A 20,593-nucleotide genomic window follows, 5' to 3' on the forward strand; every position below is an offset into this window, starting at 1 on the left:
GTGTCTATTGCAGCTCGGACAGCAAAAAGCAACAAAACACCTACGGAGATAATTGAGAGCGATGGGCTAATAAACTTGATAGTGCTGCTAGGTTTCCGATTGGTCCGTCCTTAACCAGCAATAAACGCTCGTAACAGCACAGTTCAGCTTCGTGGAAGCCGCCAATATGCGTCTATATACAGACCGCGATTGCAAGGTTCTCGTAATAACGCTTGTGCCAGGCTGTCGTTCAACATTTAGTATCTGTTATCCGTAGGTAAGTTTTGCAAGGACGGAAAGGTAAAAAATAGCAGGCGGTATAAATTTAATGTTAAAAAAAGAAAAAAAAACATTTGATAATGATCCTGTAAGAGTTTTTTTGGTGCTACAAACTCTAACACACGCAAAACGCCGTAGAAAAATGATTGAAATAAAAAAATACTAAAAATATACATTACTTCCAGAAACGACTGTTACTAACTGACGCATAGGGCGTAAAGTTAGGAAAATGAAAATTATTACAATTCTCAGCGTGATTTCTATGATTTGGAGGGAAACATCAGGTCAGTGGTTGCTTATGTTACATCACATTACTATTGTCTATAACTCGAATAATCCACACAGGCCTTAGTTGTTTGACGTGTTCTGCTTCATCGTTACAACAATGCTATGCCACGGGTAAAGTAAAACAGTGTTGGCAGAGGCAGCAGGTAAGAATTAGTTGTTTTTTGTTTGTTTGCAATCTTTGTCACTTATAACGTTTGGTTGATAAAACTTATTGAACTATAGTCGTTACAAAGTGTATCTCTTATTGCGTGTTTACTTCAACCAAGACTTAAATGAGATTTATCCAATCTGTTAAAATTTTAATAATTTGCCTAAAACTTGCTTTTACATTGATTCTGTGACACTGAGCGGACATGACTTTGGTTCCCAAGTAGTTGCTTGGTCATTGTGAGCCAGTTTCCTCTGCGTTGTACGCCCGGTTGACCGGTTGTGGCATTGCACGAAATAGGTGAGGGATGGCTTTTTACTCAGTTACTCGCAGAAAATTAAAGTGTCGTTGGATGACTACACCAGCCCAATACGGCCGATCCCTCACTAGCTGCACTGATGAGGCCGTTTGGGTCGAAACAGTGTGCATTGTCTGCAGCTTATCATTTATCAGCTTGATGCTTTTACATATGTATTTTTTAGGTGTGCTATACTGAAGTACGGTATGAACAACCAAGTCAGGTCACTGGTCTTTACACCTTAAAGCGGGTATCAGCAGGTTGCAAACAGAAATACGCCTGCATGAATGATGAAAGGCAAAACCCCACCAACTGTTACCATGGTACACCAAGGTCACCCCAAAGATGTTATCGATGTTGTAGGTCGCCCCAATGCGTCGGAATGAGAGTTGAAAGGTCGGAACCTTTGTGTTATGATGGTAAGTTAAGTGGCGGTAAAAATCAGATTGTAAAATCCGTAAATGTTTAACGACCAGTGCCAATGCTCTTTAGTTGGCATTTAAAGAGCGTATAGCAATATGCAACTACATTGTTTTTACTGAAGTATGGCCGGGGAAAAAATCGTAATAATTTTTACGATTTTTCATTTAAGAGTAACAGAAAAATATTCAACGAACACACAAATTGTAAAAAAATTACCTTAACTAGGTATCACTAACACAGCAAGGTGTACTTTTAGCCATGAAAAAATTCTTCAAACGTTTTGATGCCAACGAAGATGGAATTGTACACGCTTGGGAGGCCCAACTTCAATCTGAAGGAAGAAAAATGAAAAGTATTGCATTTTTCGTCACTCTTTTCACTGGAATCAAAGATTTTAAACAGAAGGGTGCCGACTTCGACAAGTTTCAATCCGTGATGAGTGCGTGGCTTGAAGAACAGAAATTGGTACGCTTAAATTTTGAACAAATAAATTTAAGTCATTTTATTTCATTTTCGTCGTTTAATGGTTACATAAAACGGCAAAAACACCGAAAAAAATATATGTTAAAGTCAAGTGACCCTCTATTAAATACCCTCTATTAAACGAATAGAGTCTATTTGAATCTGTGCCGGGGTTTTGTGTTCTGGGTTTGTTCTGCCGTAAGACCGCGCGAACCTGTGGGGCACAGTCGGTTGCATATGATAGTGGTTTGACACAAAATTTGATCCGAACTCAATCGGTTGGGGCTAGTTTTCGACAGTTTAACGACTTACGTCACTTTTGGTCGAGAGGAAATGCAAAATATCAACGAAAAACTCGAACATATGCGCTTTTACTTTTACAAGTCGGATGGCATAGTCAAAAACACAGGTTTCATACCACCAACCACTTTGCTACAAATAGCTGACGAACCAGATTTAAAAAGATTACAACATAAATTTTGTGTATCTGCCATAAATACGACTGTCGATTTCTAGATTGTGTCTTTGTCTTGTACCGGAGCAAAAATGTCTTTAGCTTTTTAGTGTTTAACTTTTTTGAGTAAGTTACCTACAGGGAACAACAAGAATCCTCATAGAACGTAAAACAATACGACTTATAAACAATACATTCACTTACAACTTTCATTGACACAAAAAACAACAACTAACCAGATTTACTTTTTGCAGGTGGCGGATCGTAATGGAAATGGCAAAATCTCGTTTTGGGAGTTCTATCTGTTCCTGCGAGGACAGAAAGCACTTACAAACGGTGGCAAAGTCACGCAAACTGAAGCAAAAGAAATGTTTACCAAACTAGCTCAGAAACAATTGGAGATGGACTTGTGTCAGTTCATGGATGTGTATTCTGGTGATGTGTCTAAAAAACTGACAGGTGATTACAATTAATTGTTTTTTTATTTATGCTTTTAAGCCTCTCGAATCCTCAATACAAAACAAAGTTTTTAGCTTTTTTTAGCTAAGCTGTTGTCAGTTGTCGCGAATAATATAAAACCGGCGCAGTATTTTTGACACATAAATTACTTTGTTCGAAAAAATGGAAAAAAATAATCACCGAATTTCGCTTCAAAATTTCAGTGATTAAATGCAAGCAACGGATGTACATTCCAAAGTACGGAACAAGAAAGTGCACAAACTACGACATATCAGGCAGCAAGTGCAGTTTCACGTGTAAACGTGGCTACAAACTGATTGGTCCAACCGAAGTCACATGTCTGCGAACTGGCCGATGGGATAAGCCTCGTGGACCGTATTGTCGAGGTAACTGTTAGTTTTATTTAATTCCCAGTTCAAACAGGCTACTTGTACAGTGTTCTCAAAATCTCCGTGGTAAAGATACTGACCCAAGTCGCTTAAACAATCACTGATAGATTTTAATTTACCAACAGTACTTAATAAGTTTGATTATTCAGCCGATATGTCGGAACGTGGCCCTCGCCGTTCTTCGGTGATACTACTTCGTAAGAGTAGGTCAACTTTGTTTGTTTGTTTGTTTCATTTTTATTCTCGGTGGGTGGACAACGCCTGAATGTTATATGTTGATAATAATCAGTCCGCCGTCGGGTGCCATTTTTGTTGCAAGTCCGCTAAATGCATTTTGGTCAGTAAGATTTCATTTTGGTCAGTAAGATCAGTAAGATTCAAGTCATCGGGTATATGTGTTAGAGCAATATCGCCCAAGTTTCTTGCCCAGCATAACACACGAGGCGGAGAGGGGATTAGAACCCACAGGTTTCACAAGGCAGTTACACTAATCATTCGGCCATATCGCGGTTAAACCATTCCGCTTGAGGCTCTGCACATGGCAAGGTCACTCATTTGCACAAGCGTCTTTTACCATGTCGCAAGTAGCGGAGTTTTTCAGAACATTATTTTCGGGGCGAACACATTTGTAAAAAGGGACACAAACGTCGTGACTATACAGGCTGGTTTAACACAACACTTTATTTTACCCAGAATGTGCATTTACAAAACAAGAAGAGGAAGGAATGTCCCTTTAAAACCTCCTATCCCCCACGCCTGCATACATGTTGGCATTTTAAAGGCGGCAATATATTTCAACCACCAAAATTTTTTTGTCTTTTTACAGCAATCAAATGCCCGCGTTTTAGTCAGCCCAATGGCGGCCTAATGAAATGTTCACGTTCCAATTACGCATTCAGTCAGTGCAAAACCACCTGCGACGCCAAGACGGGATTTGTGATGACTGGTAGCGGTGTATCAACATGCACAGAAACAGCGAAGTGGACCAAACCAGCAGCTTGCTGTTCACGTGAGTTTCCTGCTCGTTTTCACGTTTTAGATTTAACCAGGACCTGATTTTGTCCATTGTCGAAGTACCGGCCTCACTGTGATGCATTTGGACTACCCATTGTTTTACAATTGTTTCTTTTTCAAGCAGATTTTCTTATACGTACAATGATTTGGCCGGTACAGTTAGTTTTGCATTGTTGTTTTTTCTTTATTGTATGTAAGCTGGTTATTGACCATTTGCCCTTGTCAATCTGCAAAATGTATCATCTCATCACGCACCCTTGCTGAATGGTTGTTTAGAATTAAATTGAAAATTTCTTTTTTAGGGCCGTGCCCACCATTCGCGACTTTGGACTTGATCATGATTTTCGACAGTTCGAGTTCCGTTGGAAAGGAAAACTGGAAGAAACTTCTTCAGTTCGGAGCAAACATCATCAAATCGTTCCATATTAGCGATTCGACGCTTAGAGTTGGCGCGTTTCGCTACAACAAGGTAATTCAGTTCAACAATTAAACTCAATGTAATACACGTACGCTGTGCGAAGTTGCCAAATGTAACATGGGAACTACAAGAAATAGGCAGAGCTACTAACACTATACCTTACGGCAGACCTACATTTGGCAACATTTAGTTAGGTGGTGCAATAAGCTGAATTATTAATTTAGCAGCTACAGAGTGGTATGGCATGGGGAGTAAGTTATTCAACATTTTACATAAGGATTCAGTTTTACAGTCAGTTTTATCGAATTTTGAATGATATTACTTAACTCCAACCCTCAATGGCCCTAACTTTTTACATATTTGCACATATGCCCTGTTAAATGGGTTTGTGAGCTTGTTAGTGGATTTTCCCGAAAAAATCACCAAAACTGTATGCGATGTACGTTAATTTGGCATTCGTCATGCAACGTCGCAACGAAGCTTAGGTTACGTAGAAAGCTACACATTATTTGTTAAACCTATATTTTAGCATGTTGATGTACGCACTGAGATCAAGATGGGAGAAGTAAACACGTTTAAAGAACTCAACGAACGAATTCACAATATACCCTACAACGGCTCAGGTAATATTCTCTTAGTGAACAGATTATGTCGGTTAACTATCTTGACATGTTTCAGATCAGATTTTTTTTAAAAGTTTAAAGTATAAACCTCAAAGTCACTATTACAATAGCTGTTTTAAACAAACCAAAATCCGGTTTTCTTGTGATAAGAATAATATAAGTGGTTTCGTATTTCGGGGATATTTTGACCCTAGTTGTACCGATTTATCAAAGCATTTGATCACTTTAAAATAGACTTACTAGTCCAACTAAGTACGGCATTTTTTTTATTTCAAACTGTTTAACAACTCACATTATAACAAGTGCAAAAAACGGCATTATAGGGGCTCTTACTTTTGTCCGTTATTTGGACCAGTATCTAACGATTACAGGTAGATCTAAACTTTACAATTTATTTTACTACTCGTTTTGAAGAACAAATCGAAAAAACAACGAACAAATTTAAACTTTTTTTCTTTGTGATAGGCACACTTACTGGACAAGCACTTCAACACGCTTACGACTACAGCTTGAGGGTCGGTGGAAATCGACCAAATGTCCGGGATGTACTTTTGCTATTCACTGACGGTGTGTCACAAGATGACGCTGTTGCGCCGGCGCGTCGTCTTAAATCAATGGGAGTAAATGTAAGTAAAGATGTATTATGGCGGAAAAAAAACAAATTTTTACCGTACAGTTGCCAAGCTTTTAACGATTCGTTTTTATATTAAATAGCTAGTTAAAAAAGGTGGTATATTATTTTTGTACGCGAATTAATCTCATGTTTCCACCGATGCTGCATGAGGAATGTGATACAAATTGACAAACACTTGCTAATAAGTTCTATTGAAGTGATTAACGCAATGAATTAATAAAAAAATGAGCACTTACTGCTGTTTTCTAATACACGAGACACTGCCTCAAACCAAACCCGTTACCTGCTAAAACCATGTAGTAGGCTTATCATCGCCTTGGAAGACTTTCTTTCTGATCAACATTTTTGCGAAATCTAATGAACTTTTTTTAATACGGCTTTTCCTGTTGTTTACTTTATTATTTCTCGAAAAGGTAAATGTAGTTGGAATCAAAAACATGCGAGGAAAACTGGATCAGAAGCAAATGGAGATGATGGTGAGTGCTCCAGAGGAAGAACATATCATGATTATCTCGGGCGGTTTCGACGAGCTTACAGAGAAATTCGTGCAAAGAATATCGAAGCTAGTTTGTGGAAATCCATGCAAGTAAGTATGCATTTCAAGCTTGGTTCTTTTTTTGTAAAAATGCGGATGTGGAGATTACAGCAAAGCATTCGTGGCTGCAACACTACAATTGCAACAAATTGTCACTTTAATACTGTGATCCATTTTTCCTCTTAAGACGCAAGTAGCGTAAATGGCATTGGTCAAGTTATGCATACGAGTTATACTCAATCTTTATTTCAGAGTGCTTACCCTACAACAGGGGTGTGCAACCCGAGGGCCACAATCCGGCCCGCCTAGCCGTTTAGTGTGGCCCTCAACAACACTCTGATTCAGAGCAAGTAAAAATGCACAGTTTAGAAAAAAATCCCCGCTAGTTTTCGATAAATCTCATAAGTTGCTATACGTAACAAGAATAAGCTAAACCAGCGCATGGAACTTTATTAGGTCTTCTATTCGAACTGGGTGGTTGTTGCGTATCTATACCGAATGTGACGTAATATACCTCTTTGTCTGGTAAACAATTACTTTGTTGTGAAAGGCAGTGTTGCGTGCGACGAAACTTACTTGCACCCACTGTTTTTTTAAGGTGTTTAAAATTTCTCGGTTTCCCAAAATTTGGAAATGGCTATTTTTTGGTATTTAAATGAAACACTTGCGGTCTCTTAAAACTACTTAGCGGTCACCCAAACCAAACCTTAAAAAAAAACCTGCTTGCACCTAACATTTTCAAGTTGATTTTAAACGCAAAATAAAACAAAACGCAGGGGTGTGGAAATAATATCGACATGATCTTATAATGCAAGCCGCACCAACAGTAGGGTAAAAAACGTGTAAATACAGTACATGAAAAACATTGTGTGGCCCTCGCTTGATGTCCGAAATTGGTTATATGATCTACCGACGAAAAAGGTTGCACACCCCTGCCCTACAACTTCCGGTAGAGCTACTAACACAGGAACTTACAGACAGGCAAATTTTCAAAAGGTGGCGCAACGGAACATAGGCTTTTACCATCGCAATAATTGCTGACTCAGCAAACTGATGACTAATGCTTATGGCAATAATTACTGAGCAAATGCTCCGCTGCGCTATCTTTTGGAAATTAGCAGGTCTGAGTTCTTGTGTTAGTAGATTTTCCACAACTTTTTTTGCGTGTAAGTCGTCATATCTTACACTTAATAAGACTCTTATCAACTCGATTTCGAAAGAAATGCAATATACGATTAGTTTTTAGACAGCGTATACTTTAATTCAAACATTTGCTTTTCCTGAAAATAACAAAACACGGAATATTGTCTTCTTGGTCAAACATCCTTAATCGTAGCTGCTTCAAGTATAAACCTTGGTTTTCGACGTAAAACAAAAATGTACCCAAGCTGCGTAAACTGATTGATATTGATACAGTGGTACAAAAGAGCTTCCCCCTACGAGATCTGCCTGATATTATTTCAAGAATCTGGACGCTTTAACATACGTCCAAATTAACAAACTACGTACTAAATGAGCTTAAAAAAACACATAGATCTTTTCAAATGTTTATGTTGGAATACTGCACATGTATATGACAAAAAACATGAAATTTACGTTCATAACCAGGAGCCAAGCATATAGCATTTTAAACCAATATAGATCTTTTACACAATTGAAAACTTGTTGGGAGTGGGATCTTCTGCTATTTACTATCATAATTTTAAAGGTTATTTTTTCCGAAAAATCGTCAGAAAAATACCTTTTTCGATTTCATAAATTTTGCATTATTATTTTTTATTCAAAGAAAATAAAGTCACATGAAATAAGGGACATCACTGTAGTATGTCTATATATATATAAGGCAGTGTTTTAAAAATCACAAATAATACACAGTGGCATTTATATAACTGGAAAAAACACACAAGAAGGTTCCGCTTTTATAAACATGTTGAAATAAACCTAGCAACCAGTGTTGTTGATTTCATCTACAAGTACACTTTTTTCTGTTGCAGGCATTTCCTAACATGATCATATTCCTGGATTTTGGTTTCTTGATTCAACTAGCTGCAAGAAAAAACAAAACATTTGTGGTGTATTTCAAATTGTTATTTAATTTGACTTTGTGTTTTTTTGTTATTTATTATGTGCCTGTGATATGCATGCAAAATTGTTTTGCAAGTTTATGTGACAAATGCAAACTGTTTCTTACAAAAATAATCGTGTGGTTTGTTTAGTTTATGAAAGCAGAAGAGGTGAATCCAATTTATAGAGATATACAATTAATGATGCATAAGCTCATATTTTCTGATGAGTATTTTTCACATCAGCGGAGTTGCCATAATGTCCCATTTCTAAAGTTTATTTTTGTAGATGACATCTTCGAAAAACGATGTCTAAATTTCGTCTTTATTTTTAACATTTAGTGCATTACTTTACCTTGAATGGTAGTCATCATCATTCATTTTTGACCTAATAAAAGAGGGCAAGAAAAGACCACAGACCAGGGTTTACTGGACAATAATATCAAGTTTTGAAGAAATATACTATTGCAACAGCAAAAATACAATTAATTATGTGAATCTGATTACGCATATAATCTCTTCAAACACATGAGGATTGTGAACCCCAATTAAGGCAATTTGTTAAGAAAATCATTTGGTTAATTCCTTAAAAAACATGGACAATTTCAGCCTGCAGTTCAGGATTCAGTTAAAAAACACCAAATGACACATGTTTTTTTGATATGCAAAAGGATCTAAAAACTCATGTCAATGTACCAAACAGATTAAAATACCTTTGTTTTCTGTAATAGATGAAGCTTCTAGCTCAGCTAACATTTTCCTCAATTCTTCATTTTCAGCTTCAACCTCTTTGATTTTCAGTTTGTGATTTGTGTGAGTTTGTTCCAGGATTTGCAACAAAGGGGAAATAACTGTTTCTGTTATATTACAGACACTTTGGGTGTGCACAGAAGCATTATGCAGTTTGGTTAAAATGCAATTTCCGCAAGATCTGTAAAAGCACATAACATGCATTTATTTTCATGTTAGTCAAAAAAGTACATGTAGTTAAGGTCAGTAATAGGAAAAAAACAAATTGCAACACTGCATAGGATCGGTAAAATGCATTTGTTTTGATTGGGCAGATAGTTTATGTATACTTATGTTCAGTATGCAACGCCATCATTTGCTGGTTTTAACATCTGTTGCAATTTAATTAACTTTCGATCATTTAGTATAGAAGGTATAAAGCAAATGCTTACAACATTCTAATTTGAGACTTGTTGATTTTGCTTATTTACAGAATTTCATGCTTACTTTATTACAGCGTCGTAAGCCTCACATTCTTCATGCATCAATGTTTTGGGCAAACTAGTTAATGTCTGCAAATTTGCTTCACTCAAACACTGAGTCCTTTCAAGGTACATTGGAACCTCAAGTCTTTGGTATCTATAAGAAATGTATGTATTTACTAAGTAAATATTGCAAGCAATGTAGTAGTTTATATTTAAAACAAAATAATGGGAAGCAGAAGATAAGCTGATAAGAACACTTATAGAATACAATCTACACTTGAGTCGCATGAAGGAATGATAAAGGGTGTTGCTCCGCACCTGTTTCGTTATATGCACACTTGCAGGTGGCTTACACCTTGCTTCTGCGCACCTTTTTATCCATCGTTTTTTATGCGACGCTTGTTTCGCACCCTTTTATCATTCCTTCATGCGACTCAAGTTCATATAAACGGGTGTAACTGATGTGGCCTTTATATCACTGATGATGGCATGAGCATTTGCCGAAACGTTTGAACAATAAAGCATGTCGCTTATTACATCTATTTGGGCCGTTATTTTCACCATTAAACAATCTACCACAAATCTACCAAAAACACTATGCTCACTGTGAACTGTCATCCATGCTGGTTAGGGACTGGAAGCAAATCATCTCAACCGTTTGGTGCTGCAAAAAACATGTTTACAATATAAATTACTTTAAAAAAAATTCTGATTTTACAATACTAACCAAGTTAGCCTTGTTTTCATTAAAACAGGAAAATATTAATCCAACAAATGTCTCGTCCATCATCTGATACATAGCCTGAGTCTGAACATCTAATAACAAATCATTTTGCATTTAAACCAGTTAACATTCACTAAGACTATCAAAACCACATAGAAAGAATTTAATGATATCAATGCTGGCTACCGTATAAAAAACAATAAATAGTTAGCACAGACAAAACCATATTTTTGCAGTATTCTAGAATTTTCACAATATATTTGACTAAATAAACAATACAACAAATCTCACCAACATGGGAGGGCCAAACAGTTATATGTGGATGAGAATGATACCAACCAACGATACGAAGATTTTTCCCACTTTTAATTGCTAGTTCGTTTGACAAAGGTTAAGAAACATGGCATTCATAATTTTGAAGCTATGAAACACTTATCTCAGATACTCTGAGTTTGATGAATTATGCAGTTATCATCATTCAAACTTTTTAGAAGTGTGGCAGGGTCAGAAGATTATACCTGACATGAATACCAACTCAGAGGATTTCTATGTTTCCAATTCCTGGGATTGCTATGACTTCAACTATGTAATGTCACCATTAAACCAAACAAATATTTAGCTTAGAAGCAGAAAAATGTCCCTAACATCATAAAGTTCTTTGCTAAAATATGTAACTTTTGACTTAAATAAAAACCTCCAACTCCAATGGTGCTTATAAAGCTGGTATTTTGTAATAGTCCTAGTAATGTTTTAACAAAGTTTGCAAGGATATCTCAGCATATGAAGAAGCATTTGAAAGTTGTTCGACAGAAATCTCAACTCGATCCTTTCTTTTGTCCATTCGCCTCAACAAGAGAACTGCAGAGATATTGATTTCACATCCAGATATCTAAAACACATGCAATACATTTGTAAAAGGTTTACAGGACACATATATTTTATTCATTCATTACATTGTACCTTTTCAATCATTTCACCAATGCACAATCCCATGACCTCCTCTGTTTCATTAGAAAGGGCATGCATCAGACAAGTAAGGTATGCATCACAGTTTAATCTCACAAAAGCTACTGACCCCATTGTAAATGTTGACTAAATGCAAAATACACAATTGTGAATGTCTAAAAATGTGGTGTATTTATAAATGATAAAATTTAATCACACCCCACAAAGTCACAAACCACCCATAAAATTTAGATATTTTTCTCTAGAAGGTGTTTTTTTCACATTAGTTTTAAATTTCGTGTAAAGTGTACAAAACAGCAATAAAAATCCCAAGGTTTTGAGCTTTAAATGAATTGTATTTGCATTTTAATAACAACAACAACTCTTACCTTGCTTGCTGGCCCAACAAAACACAGAAATCAGACCAGCTGAGGCGTGACCTAGTGCTTTTGTATCTTTAGCGAAGCCGCGCGGATGTATTTTCTCGGGTAATAATCTCAAAACGTCGGCATTAAATATCACGTGTGTTTACCAAACAAATCTCTATAACTTGACTGTTAAGGCCATGAGTAAGAATTAACATAGATACTTTAATCTTGGATACCCCCTTCGAGCTTAATATGCGCTGTTCACTGTTGGGTACCAGCCCTCGACAACACGGGGAAAAAACTGATAGCGGTTTGGGTAAGAAACTTGAATAAGTTCCTAACCATTGGTTGACCATATTATGTAGATAGTAGATGAATTCCAGGCGCAGTTCGCGTATTTTAAGAGTAGGCGAGCCCCTTGCAACCAACATAGCCTACACACCCATGGGGACAGGTAGGTCGGACCCTCTGTGGCACAAGATAGAAGATACGGTGCAACTATGCTTAATCGAAAAAAAATTAGTATGTGTGTGAATTGATTATTGTCGTCCGCATTGAATCGAATTCAAAGTTTATTTACGATTTCTTATAAGACACGATAAAAAACAACTGGCAGCAGCAATTTACACAAAAATTAATATTCTCCACTTTCTTCGTATACCTCCTCTTTCATTTCCTGTAAAAATGCAATTTAAAAAAAGTAACATCTCAACTACATCATTTGGATTGAGACAACGTACCGTGTTGTTACTGTACGGAGGTTCTGGCTTCATATTTTGGTCATATTCCATAGCTTCACCTGCAAAAAACAAGTTTATCAGATTGGTTTAATACAGTCCTTTAACTGTATGTAACTTATCATAGTTTTTTAGGTTTTGTCAATGCTTGGAACAGCTTTTAAATGCGATTATTACACCAGTTGTGTTTTAAAAATGCTACGAATGTAGTAAGATGCAATGAAACAGTGAAGTTTTTTTCAAGTTCATGCGTTGACATAAATATCTGTGCCTAGATATTGAATATCTTGCAAAAACACATCCTAATTGGTTTCACTACTGTTTTGTTTTAGTTACACTGTACAGTTAGTGCAGTTTAAACCTGATACACAAGAGTTAATTGAGGCCCAAAGGTCCTTTATGTTTCGAGCATTTGGTATCTTTTATGTATCTAAGCATTCAGTATTTACTATTTAAGGATCATCCTACCTTTGTAGTATCCGTTATCCGGCCTATCACCCATGCCATCACCCCCGTAATAGGCAGCCTCATCTGAAACAATGTGCACATTAGGAAAATAATACTTTTTGTCTAATCGTAGCAGAATTATAAATATATTTCCCAACATTTTTCATACCTTGAAATTCTTCCTTTGCTTTGTAATTTTCCTGTTTGATTTCGCCTACTGGCGGTTTGTAGTCAGAATTGTATTCACTTTCCGATTTGGTGACGTCAGGTTTCGACGCGTCACGGTTACTACGGTCTCTGTCCTTGTCGCGATGACGTTCGCGTCTAAAGAAGACATAGTCAAACTTTATTATCCTGTAGGTTTCGATGGTATTTTGTCTTAAATATACGTATATGGTAAAATACAAAATCATCATGCCAATAAATGATAAGTAATCTGAAGACAGCGCTAAGTGTTTCGACCTATAAAGTATCATCAGTGCAGCTGGTGACGATACATAGGTCGTACTGGCCAGGATAGCCACCTCAAGGCAATCCAATCAGTTGGGAGTAACCGGCAGGAAAGCCATGCCTCGATCAATTCAGTTAGATGCCACAACTGGGCATAAACCACAGAGGAAACTGGTTCACAATGGCCAAGCAACCGGTTACTAGACAATACGACCTAAGTCTCGTCACTGTACTGATGTGACCTTACAGGCTGAAACAGTGTGCACTGTCTGCAGGTTACTTATAATGTATTGAAAGATACTGAAAATAAAACAAAGTTACCTTGATCCATCTCGCTCACGTGATCTGTCGCGATGTTTGTGACGCGATTCTCGACTTCGGTCCTCTTTTCTTCCTGAATCTGAAAAAAAAATGAATGTAAGGAGTCACTTTTAAACATTCTTGTCTGATTCTCCGTTACTAACAGAATACCAGAAATTCAAACAAGCCTGTTTGAAGGTAAAGCAAATTACTCCAGTCTCACACACTCTTTTGCCACAGAGCGTTTTTGAGATGTACAGTTTTGTATGGCTTGTTAATGCTGGAGATTTTCATTGACGCTATAGCGACGTATAGGCTGAGACTATTTTTACATACTATTGGTCACGAAAGTGCATATTTTTTTGTGATTTAACCTGATCCCAATCAAGTTTAAATTCACAGTTCAATTTTTTGCGCCTACCTTGTATATCTTTTTTGTTATGCCATCTCGGAACTCAATAAGAGAGTGTCCGTAGAACAAGATAACAGACTACCCACCGAAAACATTCAGTTGTTCTTGAATATTTTATGACAAACGAGGGCATTCAAAAAGATGCAGAACTGATGTACTCAAACAGAAGAAAAAAATTAAACTTACCACCATCGCCAGCTTCTTCTCTTCGTCTCTCTTTTCGGTCGCTATCCCTCTTCTTGTCACGGTCCCTATCACGATCACGGCGGTCACCCTTGTCACCACGATCAGGCCTGTCACCACGATCAGGCCTGTCACCTCGATCAGGCCTGTCACCACGATCAGGCCTGTCACCTCGATCAGGCCTATCACCACGGTCACGATCCCTGCGCTTTTCACGATCACGGTCACGCTCGCGTGGCTTTTCACGGTCACGTTCCCTGTCTCGATCACGATGTCGGTCTCTGCAGAAAGAATATCTTGTGAAGTCCAAAAAACGTTACTTAAAATACGTTTAGAGCAGAACTATGGCGGTCAATGTAATCAGGGCAAAACAAGCTGATATTTTGTATTGGTAAACAAGAAAAGGTGTTGTAATTGTGTTACGATTAATTTTACACCCCTCTTTGATTTCAATCAAGTTCTAAAGCGTAAAATAATTTGAAATTAAAACGTTAAATCACACCTTTTCGGCAACAGTAAGCAGTTTAATACGGATAAACTGACATGCTTCCATGTGTTGAAACATTCATTCAATACCCAACAAACAAAATTTTGTCCAATTCATACTATTTTGTTCGACAACCCAAAGAAAACAAAAACAATGTAAACAGAACTAACCTGTCTCTGGTTCTATCCATTGATCTCGGTTCTCTTCGATCTCCTCTGTCTCGCTCTCGTTCACGTTCACGAGGTCTGTCCCGTTCACGATCTCTTTCCCTTTCATCTCTGTAAAGAAGAAAAAAACATGTTTACATATGTGCCAGAAATGTTAACTTTGGCCAAGCATACCAACATACATAATGTCAGTCATACATAGTATATATAGATGTAGAGAAAAAAGGTTCCATGAAAAAGGATTCAATATCCCAGAATACACTGGAAAAAATCTTAACTCTGAGACTGGTATAAACAATCACACATTATTTTGCACAAAAGTTTGCATGATGAATTTAATAACATTTAAATTAAAGGGCATTGAATTTTCTCAATCGAACAAGACTCATTTGCTCCAGTTTGGTCAAGGACTCCTTTTAGTGCATAGCTGAGCAGCAACAATGAAAAAAAAACAGCCAAACATACAGAAAATTGAATTTGAAGCATTGCTAAAAATTGTTTGGGAAATTATACATTTGACTCAAAAGTTGAAATAACAAAGGAATCACCTTTCATGTCCAGGCTTGTCCTCATCTGGGGCAGCTCTTGTTGATCCAAGGCCACCACCAAGACGCCTGGGTCTCCATCCCTTCACAGTTCTTCCTCTTTCAACATCCACTAGGACCCTTCTTCCATCAATCTTCTTCCCGTCTGCACTTTTGTAGGCAGCTAACAACATGAAACAATGTGTAAGGACAATGCAGTTCGATTTATTTCAAACTTACCTTTTGTATTAGAGTCATAATTTTGGGGTTATATTTGTTTGTTTACATGTTCAGTATTATTTCATCAATGGAAGGTATTATACCCACATGTTTTACAGTTTTATATACAAAAGTAAAGTTGCAATAGGGTTATGTTCTAAACTAGCCACCCACAACCCAATATAAATCTTGTGGATCAATACATTTCACATTATTATCTGTAGGATAAATTATTTATTATTCTTGTCTGGTAGCTTCTGAATTCTCAGGTAATGTTGAAAAACATGAATTGTTTTGAGTGGAAACAGAAAAGTGCAGGTGTTTATCAGAAAGTGTAGGGGTCGGCAACCTTTTAGGCAACGCATGCCAATTTACTTGTTGTTTCCATGTGTTAATGACCTCACATGCCAACATTTTGCTAAATAATAGTCGTTCGTGCCAGCAAATGTTAATAATAAAGAGAAAGCAGAGTGTTTTGAGCCTGTAAGGCTAAATTTTAATACACAATGGAATAGATAAACACAATAAACAAGCAGTGTACGAGGTTAAATTGTTACTTCAATATAAACACGCAAATCGGTTTGCGTGCCATTAAAAGCCACCTAGCGTGCCAACCTTGGCATGCATGCCAGGGGTTGCTGACCCCTGGTGTAGATAGTTGAATGCTTTCTGTTTATATGCAGGTTACATACACACATGATAACTAAAGTAATCAAACCTCAAAATTCACACAACATTATTACTGATTTTCATTACATACCACCTTCTCCATGGGACCAATTTCATTTTACAGATACCAATAACAAATGGACACACAATAAAAACAAATTATCTAGGTCTTACAACATATGTGCAGCGATGACATTTGTCTTCTACATTCCTTTCACTATTGACGATTTTATTTGTCTCTTTTCCACAAGCAAACTGACTGGGAGGCTCTTACCCAAAGCCAGACAAACAACACGAAAGCCCGTACCAAGGCTGATTTTTGATTCGAATTTTAAGCATTTATTCTGACTAACTCACTGACAGCTAGGCAAGTTCATACAAACCCACCTTACCCTTTAATCCAAGTTTTACACTTTTTTCCAAGCCAAATACAAACCTAACATTTGAGGGACAAGAAAAATCGCACTTCGATGTGTTTAGCGAGCTGTACAAAACAGCAAAAGACGGTGATTTAAGAGCCAATATATATTGTTACTTAAGTGAAATGCCTAACAAGTGTAACATATTATTAACAACCAATGGTTACCTGACCTTTGGATCGACCCACGTTTTCTGCACCTAATCATGTACCAATACCACTCACACTTAATACAAACGAAACTTTGCAGAATAAAAGTGGACTTTTAAACAAGCTTTCTGCAGACAATGTATGCAAAACTTAAACAAAAAGCCCTTTTAGTGAACCTAGTAAGCTGATTTCCAAACAAACCTATGTGAGTTGACTGCAAAAACTTGGTCAAAAACACACTTTTAGTGTACAAAGTTAAGCATGCAAATGCTTCCTATGAAATGATCTTACAGCTTTATTTAAAATGACTGAAAATCAAAAACAAATTAAGGATAACTTACTGTGCATGTCACGTTCTTTCTCGTATTCCACAAATGCATAGCCTCTTGGTTTGTCTGTGGCTTTGTTTTTTACCAAACATACCTGCATAAGACAACATATGTTTGATGATAATTATGTATCGATTGCGGAATTAATGCATAATCTTTAAATGTACACATACATCATAAGTTAATTCATCTCCTCTGTACAGTAAGGCTAATTTTCAAACTTTATAAATGCCCAAACTTGTTTATGCTTCAATATATACCACACATACAATTACGAAGATTCGAGTAACATCAATCTTATAGCATTACCACAATATAGTAAAACTTGATTAATGTTAGGTTTTACAAAGTTCATAGGCTGTTGAATATTTTAAATCTGCACTGGATTTAACGAAATTAGAAGCTGTAACTTGGCTTGTATCTATATTCGAATTGAAACAAACCTTTCTAATTTTTCCGTACTGCTCAAACTCTCTTCTCAATTTCGATTCAGAGGTGTCATAGTTCTGTGAAAATAAAATAACACATTAAATTCCTGCATATTATTTATTAATTAACAGCAACCTTAAATTTATTAGCACAAAATATTCTATTAAAAATCAAATGATGTAAAATGAAAAGAAAAAGAATGTGCAAGGCAGTAAAATAACTTTCAGTTACAGGGTCAACTAAAGCTGCCTTTTAATGTTATAACATGCTAGAGTTGTATGCCATTTTACTTACAATGCGTCCAACGAACAAAGTTTTAAAGGAATCTCCAGTTGCATTCGGGTCATTATGTGGATCCCATGATTTGATTTCTTCAGTGATTTCCTCTGCCCGTTGCTCAGCTTTCTCTCGAATCTGCAGAAAACAGAGAGGGTGAGTATAAAAATCAAGCTCTATGGTAAACATTAACAAACAAAAAGATAAATATACCCGTCGTTTTAATTTTTCTGCTTTCTTTTCTCCCCTAGTTGGTGGTGGAGTGTCTTTTGGGTCTTCGAACAGGTGCACCAAATGTCCGATTCCAGTATAAGGAGACCTTAGTCGATCTTTTTCCCATGTTAGCTGTAAAAATGTGAAACAAAAAACTTTAAACACTACTGAGCGATTTTTTATGCAACATGGAAATTTAACAAACACAAACTTGCATCTTTAAAAAAATGGCATCAAAAATGGAACAACTTTGATACATGCAATCAATAATGCGCATATCATTTTTTAGCAATATTTCCAACGCTATTTCGACTTGTAGTTGCCAACTTGCCAATCACAATCAATCTTCAAAATATTAAAACACACTTACCGGATGTGTTGGAGGCTTGTATGGAATTGCATCACGAGGTGCAAACAAGGCCAGTAAGTTTGGAGGCAAAAACTGCGTCATTTTGACAAACACAGCTGTTAAAAACCGGATTTAAATTTAATCATTTAATAACTTTTCACAAGCCAACAATCGCGATTGTTCGAAGCGCACTTCGGTAAAAACGTTTCAGCGCGAAAATAAATCCGATACATCAGGGTATTTAATTATTATTTAATTAATTGCTTGTAAATTCGCTAAAAGTTCAAGCTATAATAGCAAAAAATTCATACAATTACAACGTAATTTTGCATGTTTTAAATTATATAAGTTTAAACAGTCTTTTTAAAATTTATGTTTTTTTAGGAATGGGTATAAACTGAACCGATCAGGATACATTTTAATTTCCGACGGCTCTCAACAAGTTGAGTTGAGTTGTTGTTGGATTATTAACATGGCATTGCGTAAAATTGCTAAAAGCTGTCAATTTTTACCATACAGATGTCATATATGTATCGAAAAAAAGAATCAAAGTTGGTCTATTTATCTGTTTTTGGATTTACATAATGTGAAGAATGATGACGGTTTGTAGCACACTAAAAATAACAAACACAATTTTTACAGGTTTGACATAGCCTACACAACAATCAATGTATATACCAGTCGAAACTGGGTGTACAATGCTGCAGAGCGCAATGCTGCCGAGCGCTTTGAAGCGGATACAACTGGTCCTGGTGGTTCAAGAAACGCCCAGCAGCGAAATCACATTTTACTTTTAAGGCATCCTGAAGGTAGGCGTGGCGTAACTCACAACCATAAGGTTCTTCCATTTTACAGGATGCGTTGTCAAAAAACGGTTTTGACAAATTGTAGAATTACCTTTCAACTGGCAAAACAATCGAAACACGAAAAATGGGTAGAGCTACTAACACCATACGTTTCGCCTCATCCAAAAGTGCTTAATTTTCAAAACGGTATATCTCAAAAAATGCTAACGGTTAGGGCTATTAGGGTTGGGGTAAGGTATTAGCACTTAAAATTCAATAAAACTAACCCAAAAAATTAGTTACTAATGTAAAAGTTTTATGTAAATATTTCCCAAACCAACCCATTTATAGCCGCTAAATAAATAATTCAGCTCTTTACGCCACTTATCGAAAATTAGGCACTTTTGGATCAGGCGAAACGTATGGTGTTAGTAGCTCTACCCGAAAAATGCGTGACAATCGGATTTTCAAAGCCATTTATTTATGCTAGGCTAATATACGAAATAATGAACGATCAGAATAGGCGTTTTTGTTGCTTCAAAAGTGTCAAATCTACTTAAAATACAAATCCATATTTGGTCTCTATAAGTGGGCGATAGTGAATTTGGTTTCGTTAGTGATTTTGACGAAACAATTCTTAACCAAATTTCTCGTAATAACTATAGCGCTTGTGACACCTAGCCAATAATCGCTATAGTTAGCCGACGGGACGAAACTTTTGAATTTGAGTGACAAAATAAATCCATCTGCTGTTTTGTTGGGATAAAATGTCTGTTTTACATCAATGTTTTCAACATACTGATATCAATATGTTAAACTTTAGGTCAACTTTAAAGCACTCAACAGGCACTTACCAAACTAAAGTTTTGGCTTTGTAAAGCTTTTCGAATTTGTCAAACAACACTAGCTTGAAAGTTGTTTGTTTGAACGATCCGATTCACTTGATTATTTTGGGGGAACGGTGATCGTGCCATGAGTAGTCATGGGGAAATTGTGGTTTCTCACTTTTCTCTTGTTTAGACAACCACAAAAACAGTTATAGGGAGCAGCACAACTCCTAACTACGTCATGCAAAGTTTACAATAGTCATACAATTGTGGAAATACAAAACAAGTTCACCAACCACAAAAAGTGTGTGTAAAAAAAGTCTTGATAAATCTTGTGTATTCTTTGGTGTCGTATATAGGCTACCTACGTTAATCGGATAAATAGATTTTAGTCTGTTTTTGTAGGAATGGCAATAGAATCAGATGGCTGATATTTAATCGTTTACCGTTTTCTTATTTTTTTTGGTAATATGTGTGAAGTACCGCACTAACCCTGTACAACATT

At 36.5% G+C, this 20,593-nt stretch overlaps 3 protein-coding genes across 3 annotated transcripts; 1 reads left to right on the top strand and 2 right to left on the bottom strand.

The window, feature by feature from the left end:
* The first annotated feature begins 190 nt into the window (after nt 1-190).
* LOC145227873 (uncharacterized) lies at nt 191-8,465 on the top strand. Its single transcript, XM_080092802.1, has 13 exons — nt 191-256; nt 444-542; nt 604-689; nt 1,177-1,411; nt 1,672-1,880; nt 2,586-2,790; nt 2,994-3,176; nt 4,006-4,188; nt 4,496-4,662; nt 5,141-5,234; nt 5,700-5,860; nt 6,282-6,454; nt 8,398-8,465. The coding sequence occupies exons 2-13, from the start codon at nt 488-490 to the stop codon at nt 8,411-8,413; spliced, it is 1,767 nt and encodes a 588-aa protein (XP_079948928.1). The 5' UTR covers nt 191-256; nt 444-487; the 3' UTR covers nt 8,414-8,465.
* LOC145227875 (lys-63-specific deubiquitinase BRCC36-like) lies at nt 7,935-12,207 on the bottom strand. Its single transcript, XM_080092804.1, has 9 exons — nt 11,739-12,207; nt 11,365-11,496; nt 11,177-11,293; nt 10,696-10,783; nt 10,408-10,496; nt 10,286-10,344; nt 9,703-9,834; nt 9,180-9,397; nt 7,935-8,449 (listed from the first exon to the last, which is right to left on the bottom strand). The coding sequence occupies exons 2-9, from the start codon at nt 11,482-11,484 to the stop codon at nt 8,442-8,444; spliced, it is 831 nt and encodes a 276-aa protein (XP_079948930.1). The 5' UTR covers nt 11,485-11,496; nt 11,739-12,207; the 3' UTR covers nt 7,935-8,441.
* A 64-nt stretch (nt 12,208-12,271) lies between these two features.
* On the bottom strand, nt 12,272-18,703 carry LOC145227874 (uncharacterized). Its single transcript, XM_080092803.1, has 13 exons — nt 18,498-18,703; nt 18,128-18,259; nt 17,933-18,052; nt 17,653-17,715; nt 17,222-17,303; nt 15,449-15,608; nt 14,904-15,011; nt 14,250-14,527; nt 13,673-13,751; nt 13,071-13,225; nt 12,923-12,985; nt 12,458-12,516; nt 12,272-12,393 (listed from the first exon to the last, which is right to left on the bottom strand). Exons 1-13 carry the CDS (start codon nt 18,576-18,578, stop codon nt 12,352-12,354), a joined length of 1,422 nt encoding a protein of 473 aa, XP_079948929.1. The 5' UTR covers nt 18,579-18,703; the 3' UTR covers nt 12,272-12,351.
* Between the last annotated feature and the right edge of the window lie 1,890 nt (nt 18,704-20,593).

The sequence above is a fragment of the Phallusia mammillata genome, chromosome 5, assembly GCF_965637545.1.
Source record: "Phallusia mammillata chromosome 5, kaPhaMamm4.hap1.1, whole genome shotgun sequence".
In the NCBI taxonomy this organism is placed as follows: domain Eukaryota; kingdom Metazoa; phylum Chordata; class Ascidiacea; order Phlebobranchia; family Ascidiidae; genus Phallusia; species Phallusia mammillata.

Bases quoted from the DNA above. Each gene is read 5' to 3' on its own strand.
- LOC145227875 (XM_080092804.1), bottom strand. From the start codon at position 11,484: ATGGGGTCAGTAGCTTTTGTGAGATTAAACTGTGATGCATACCTTACT. The intron at 10,784-11,176 runs ATATCCTTGCAA...CCTTTGTCAAAC, and splicing joins ATGCTTCTTCATATGCTGAG to GAACTAGCAATTAAAAGTGG. The intron at 10,497-10,695 runs GTGAGATTTGTT...ATTTGTTATTAG, and splicing joins TGTTTGGCCCTCCCATGTTG to ATGTTCAGACTCAGGCTATG.
- LOC145227873 (XM_080092802.1), top strand. From the start codon at position 488: ATGAAAATTATTACAATTCTCAGCGTGATTTCTATGATTTGGAGGGAA. The intron at 2,791-2,993 runs GTGATTACAATT...TCAAAATTTCAG, and splicing joins TGTGTCTAAAAAACTGACAG to TGATTAAATGCAAGCAACGG. The intron at 4,189-4,495 runs GTGAGTTTCCTG...TTTCTTTTTTAG, and splicing joins ACCAGCAGCTTGCTGTTCAC to GGCCGTGCCCACCATTCGCG.
- LOC145227874 (XM_080092803.1), bottom strand. From the start codon at position 18,578: ATGACGCAGTTTTTGCCTCCAAACTTACTGGCCTTGTTTGCACCTCGT. The intron at 15,012-15,448 runs GTGATTCCTTTG...TCTTCTTTACAG, and splicing joins GACAAGCCTGGACATGAAAG to AGATGAAAGGGAAAGAGATC. The intron at 12,517-12,922 runs GTAGGATGATCC...TGTTTTTTGCAG, and splicing joins GGATAACGGATACTACAAAG to GTGAAGCTATGGAATATGAC.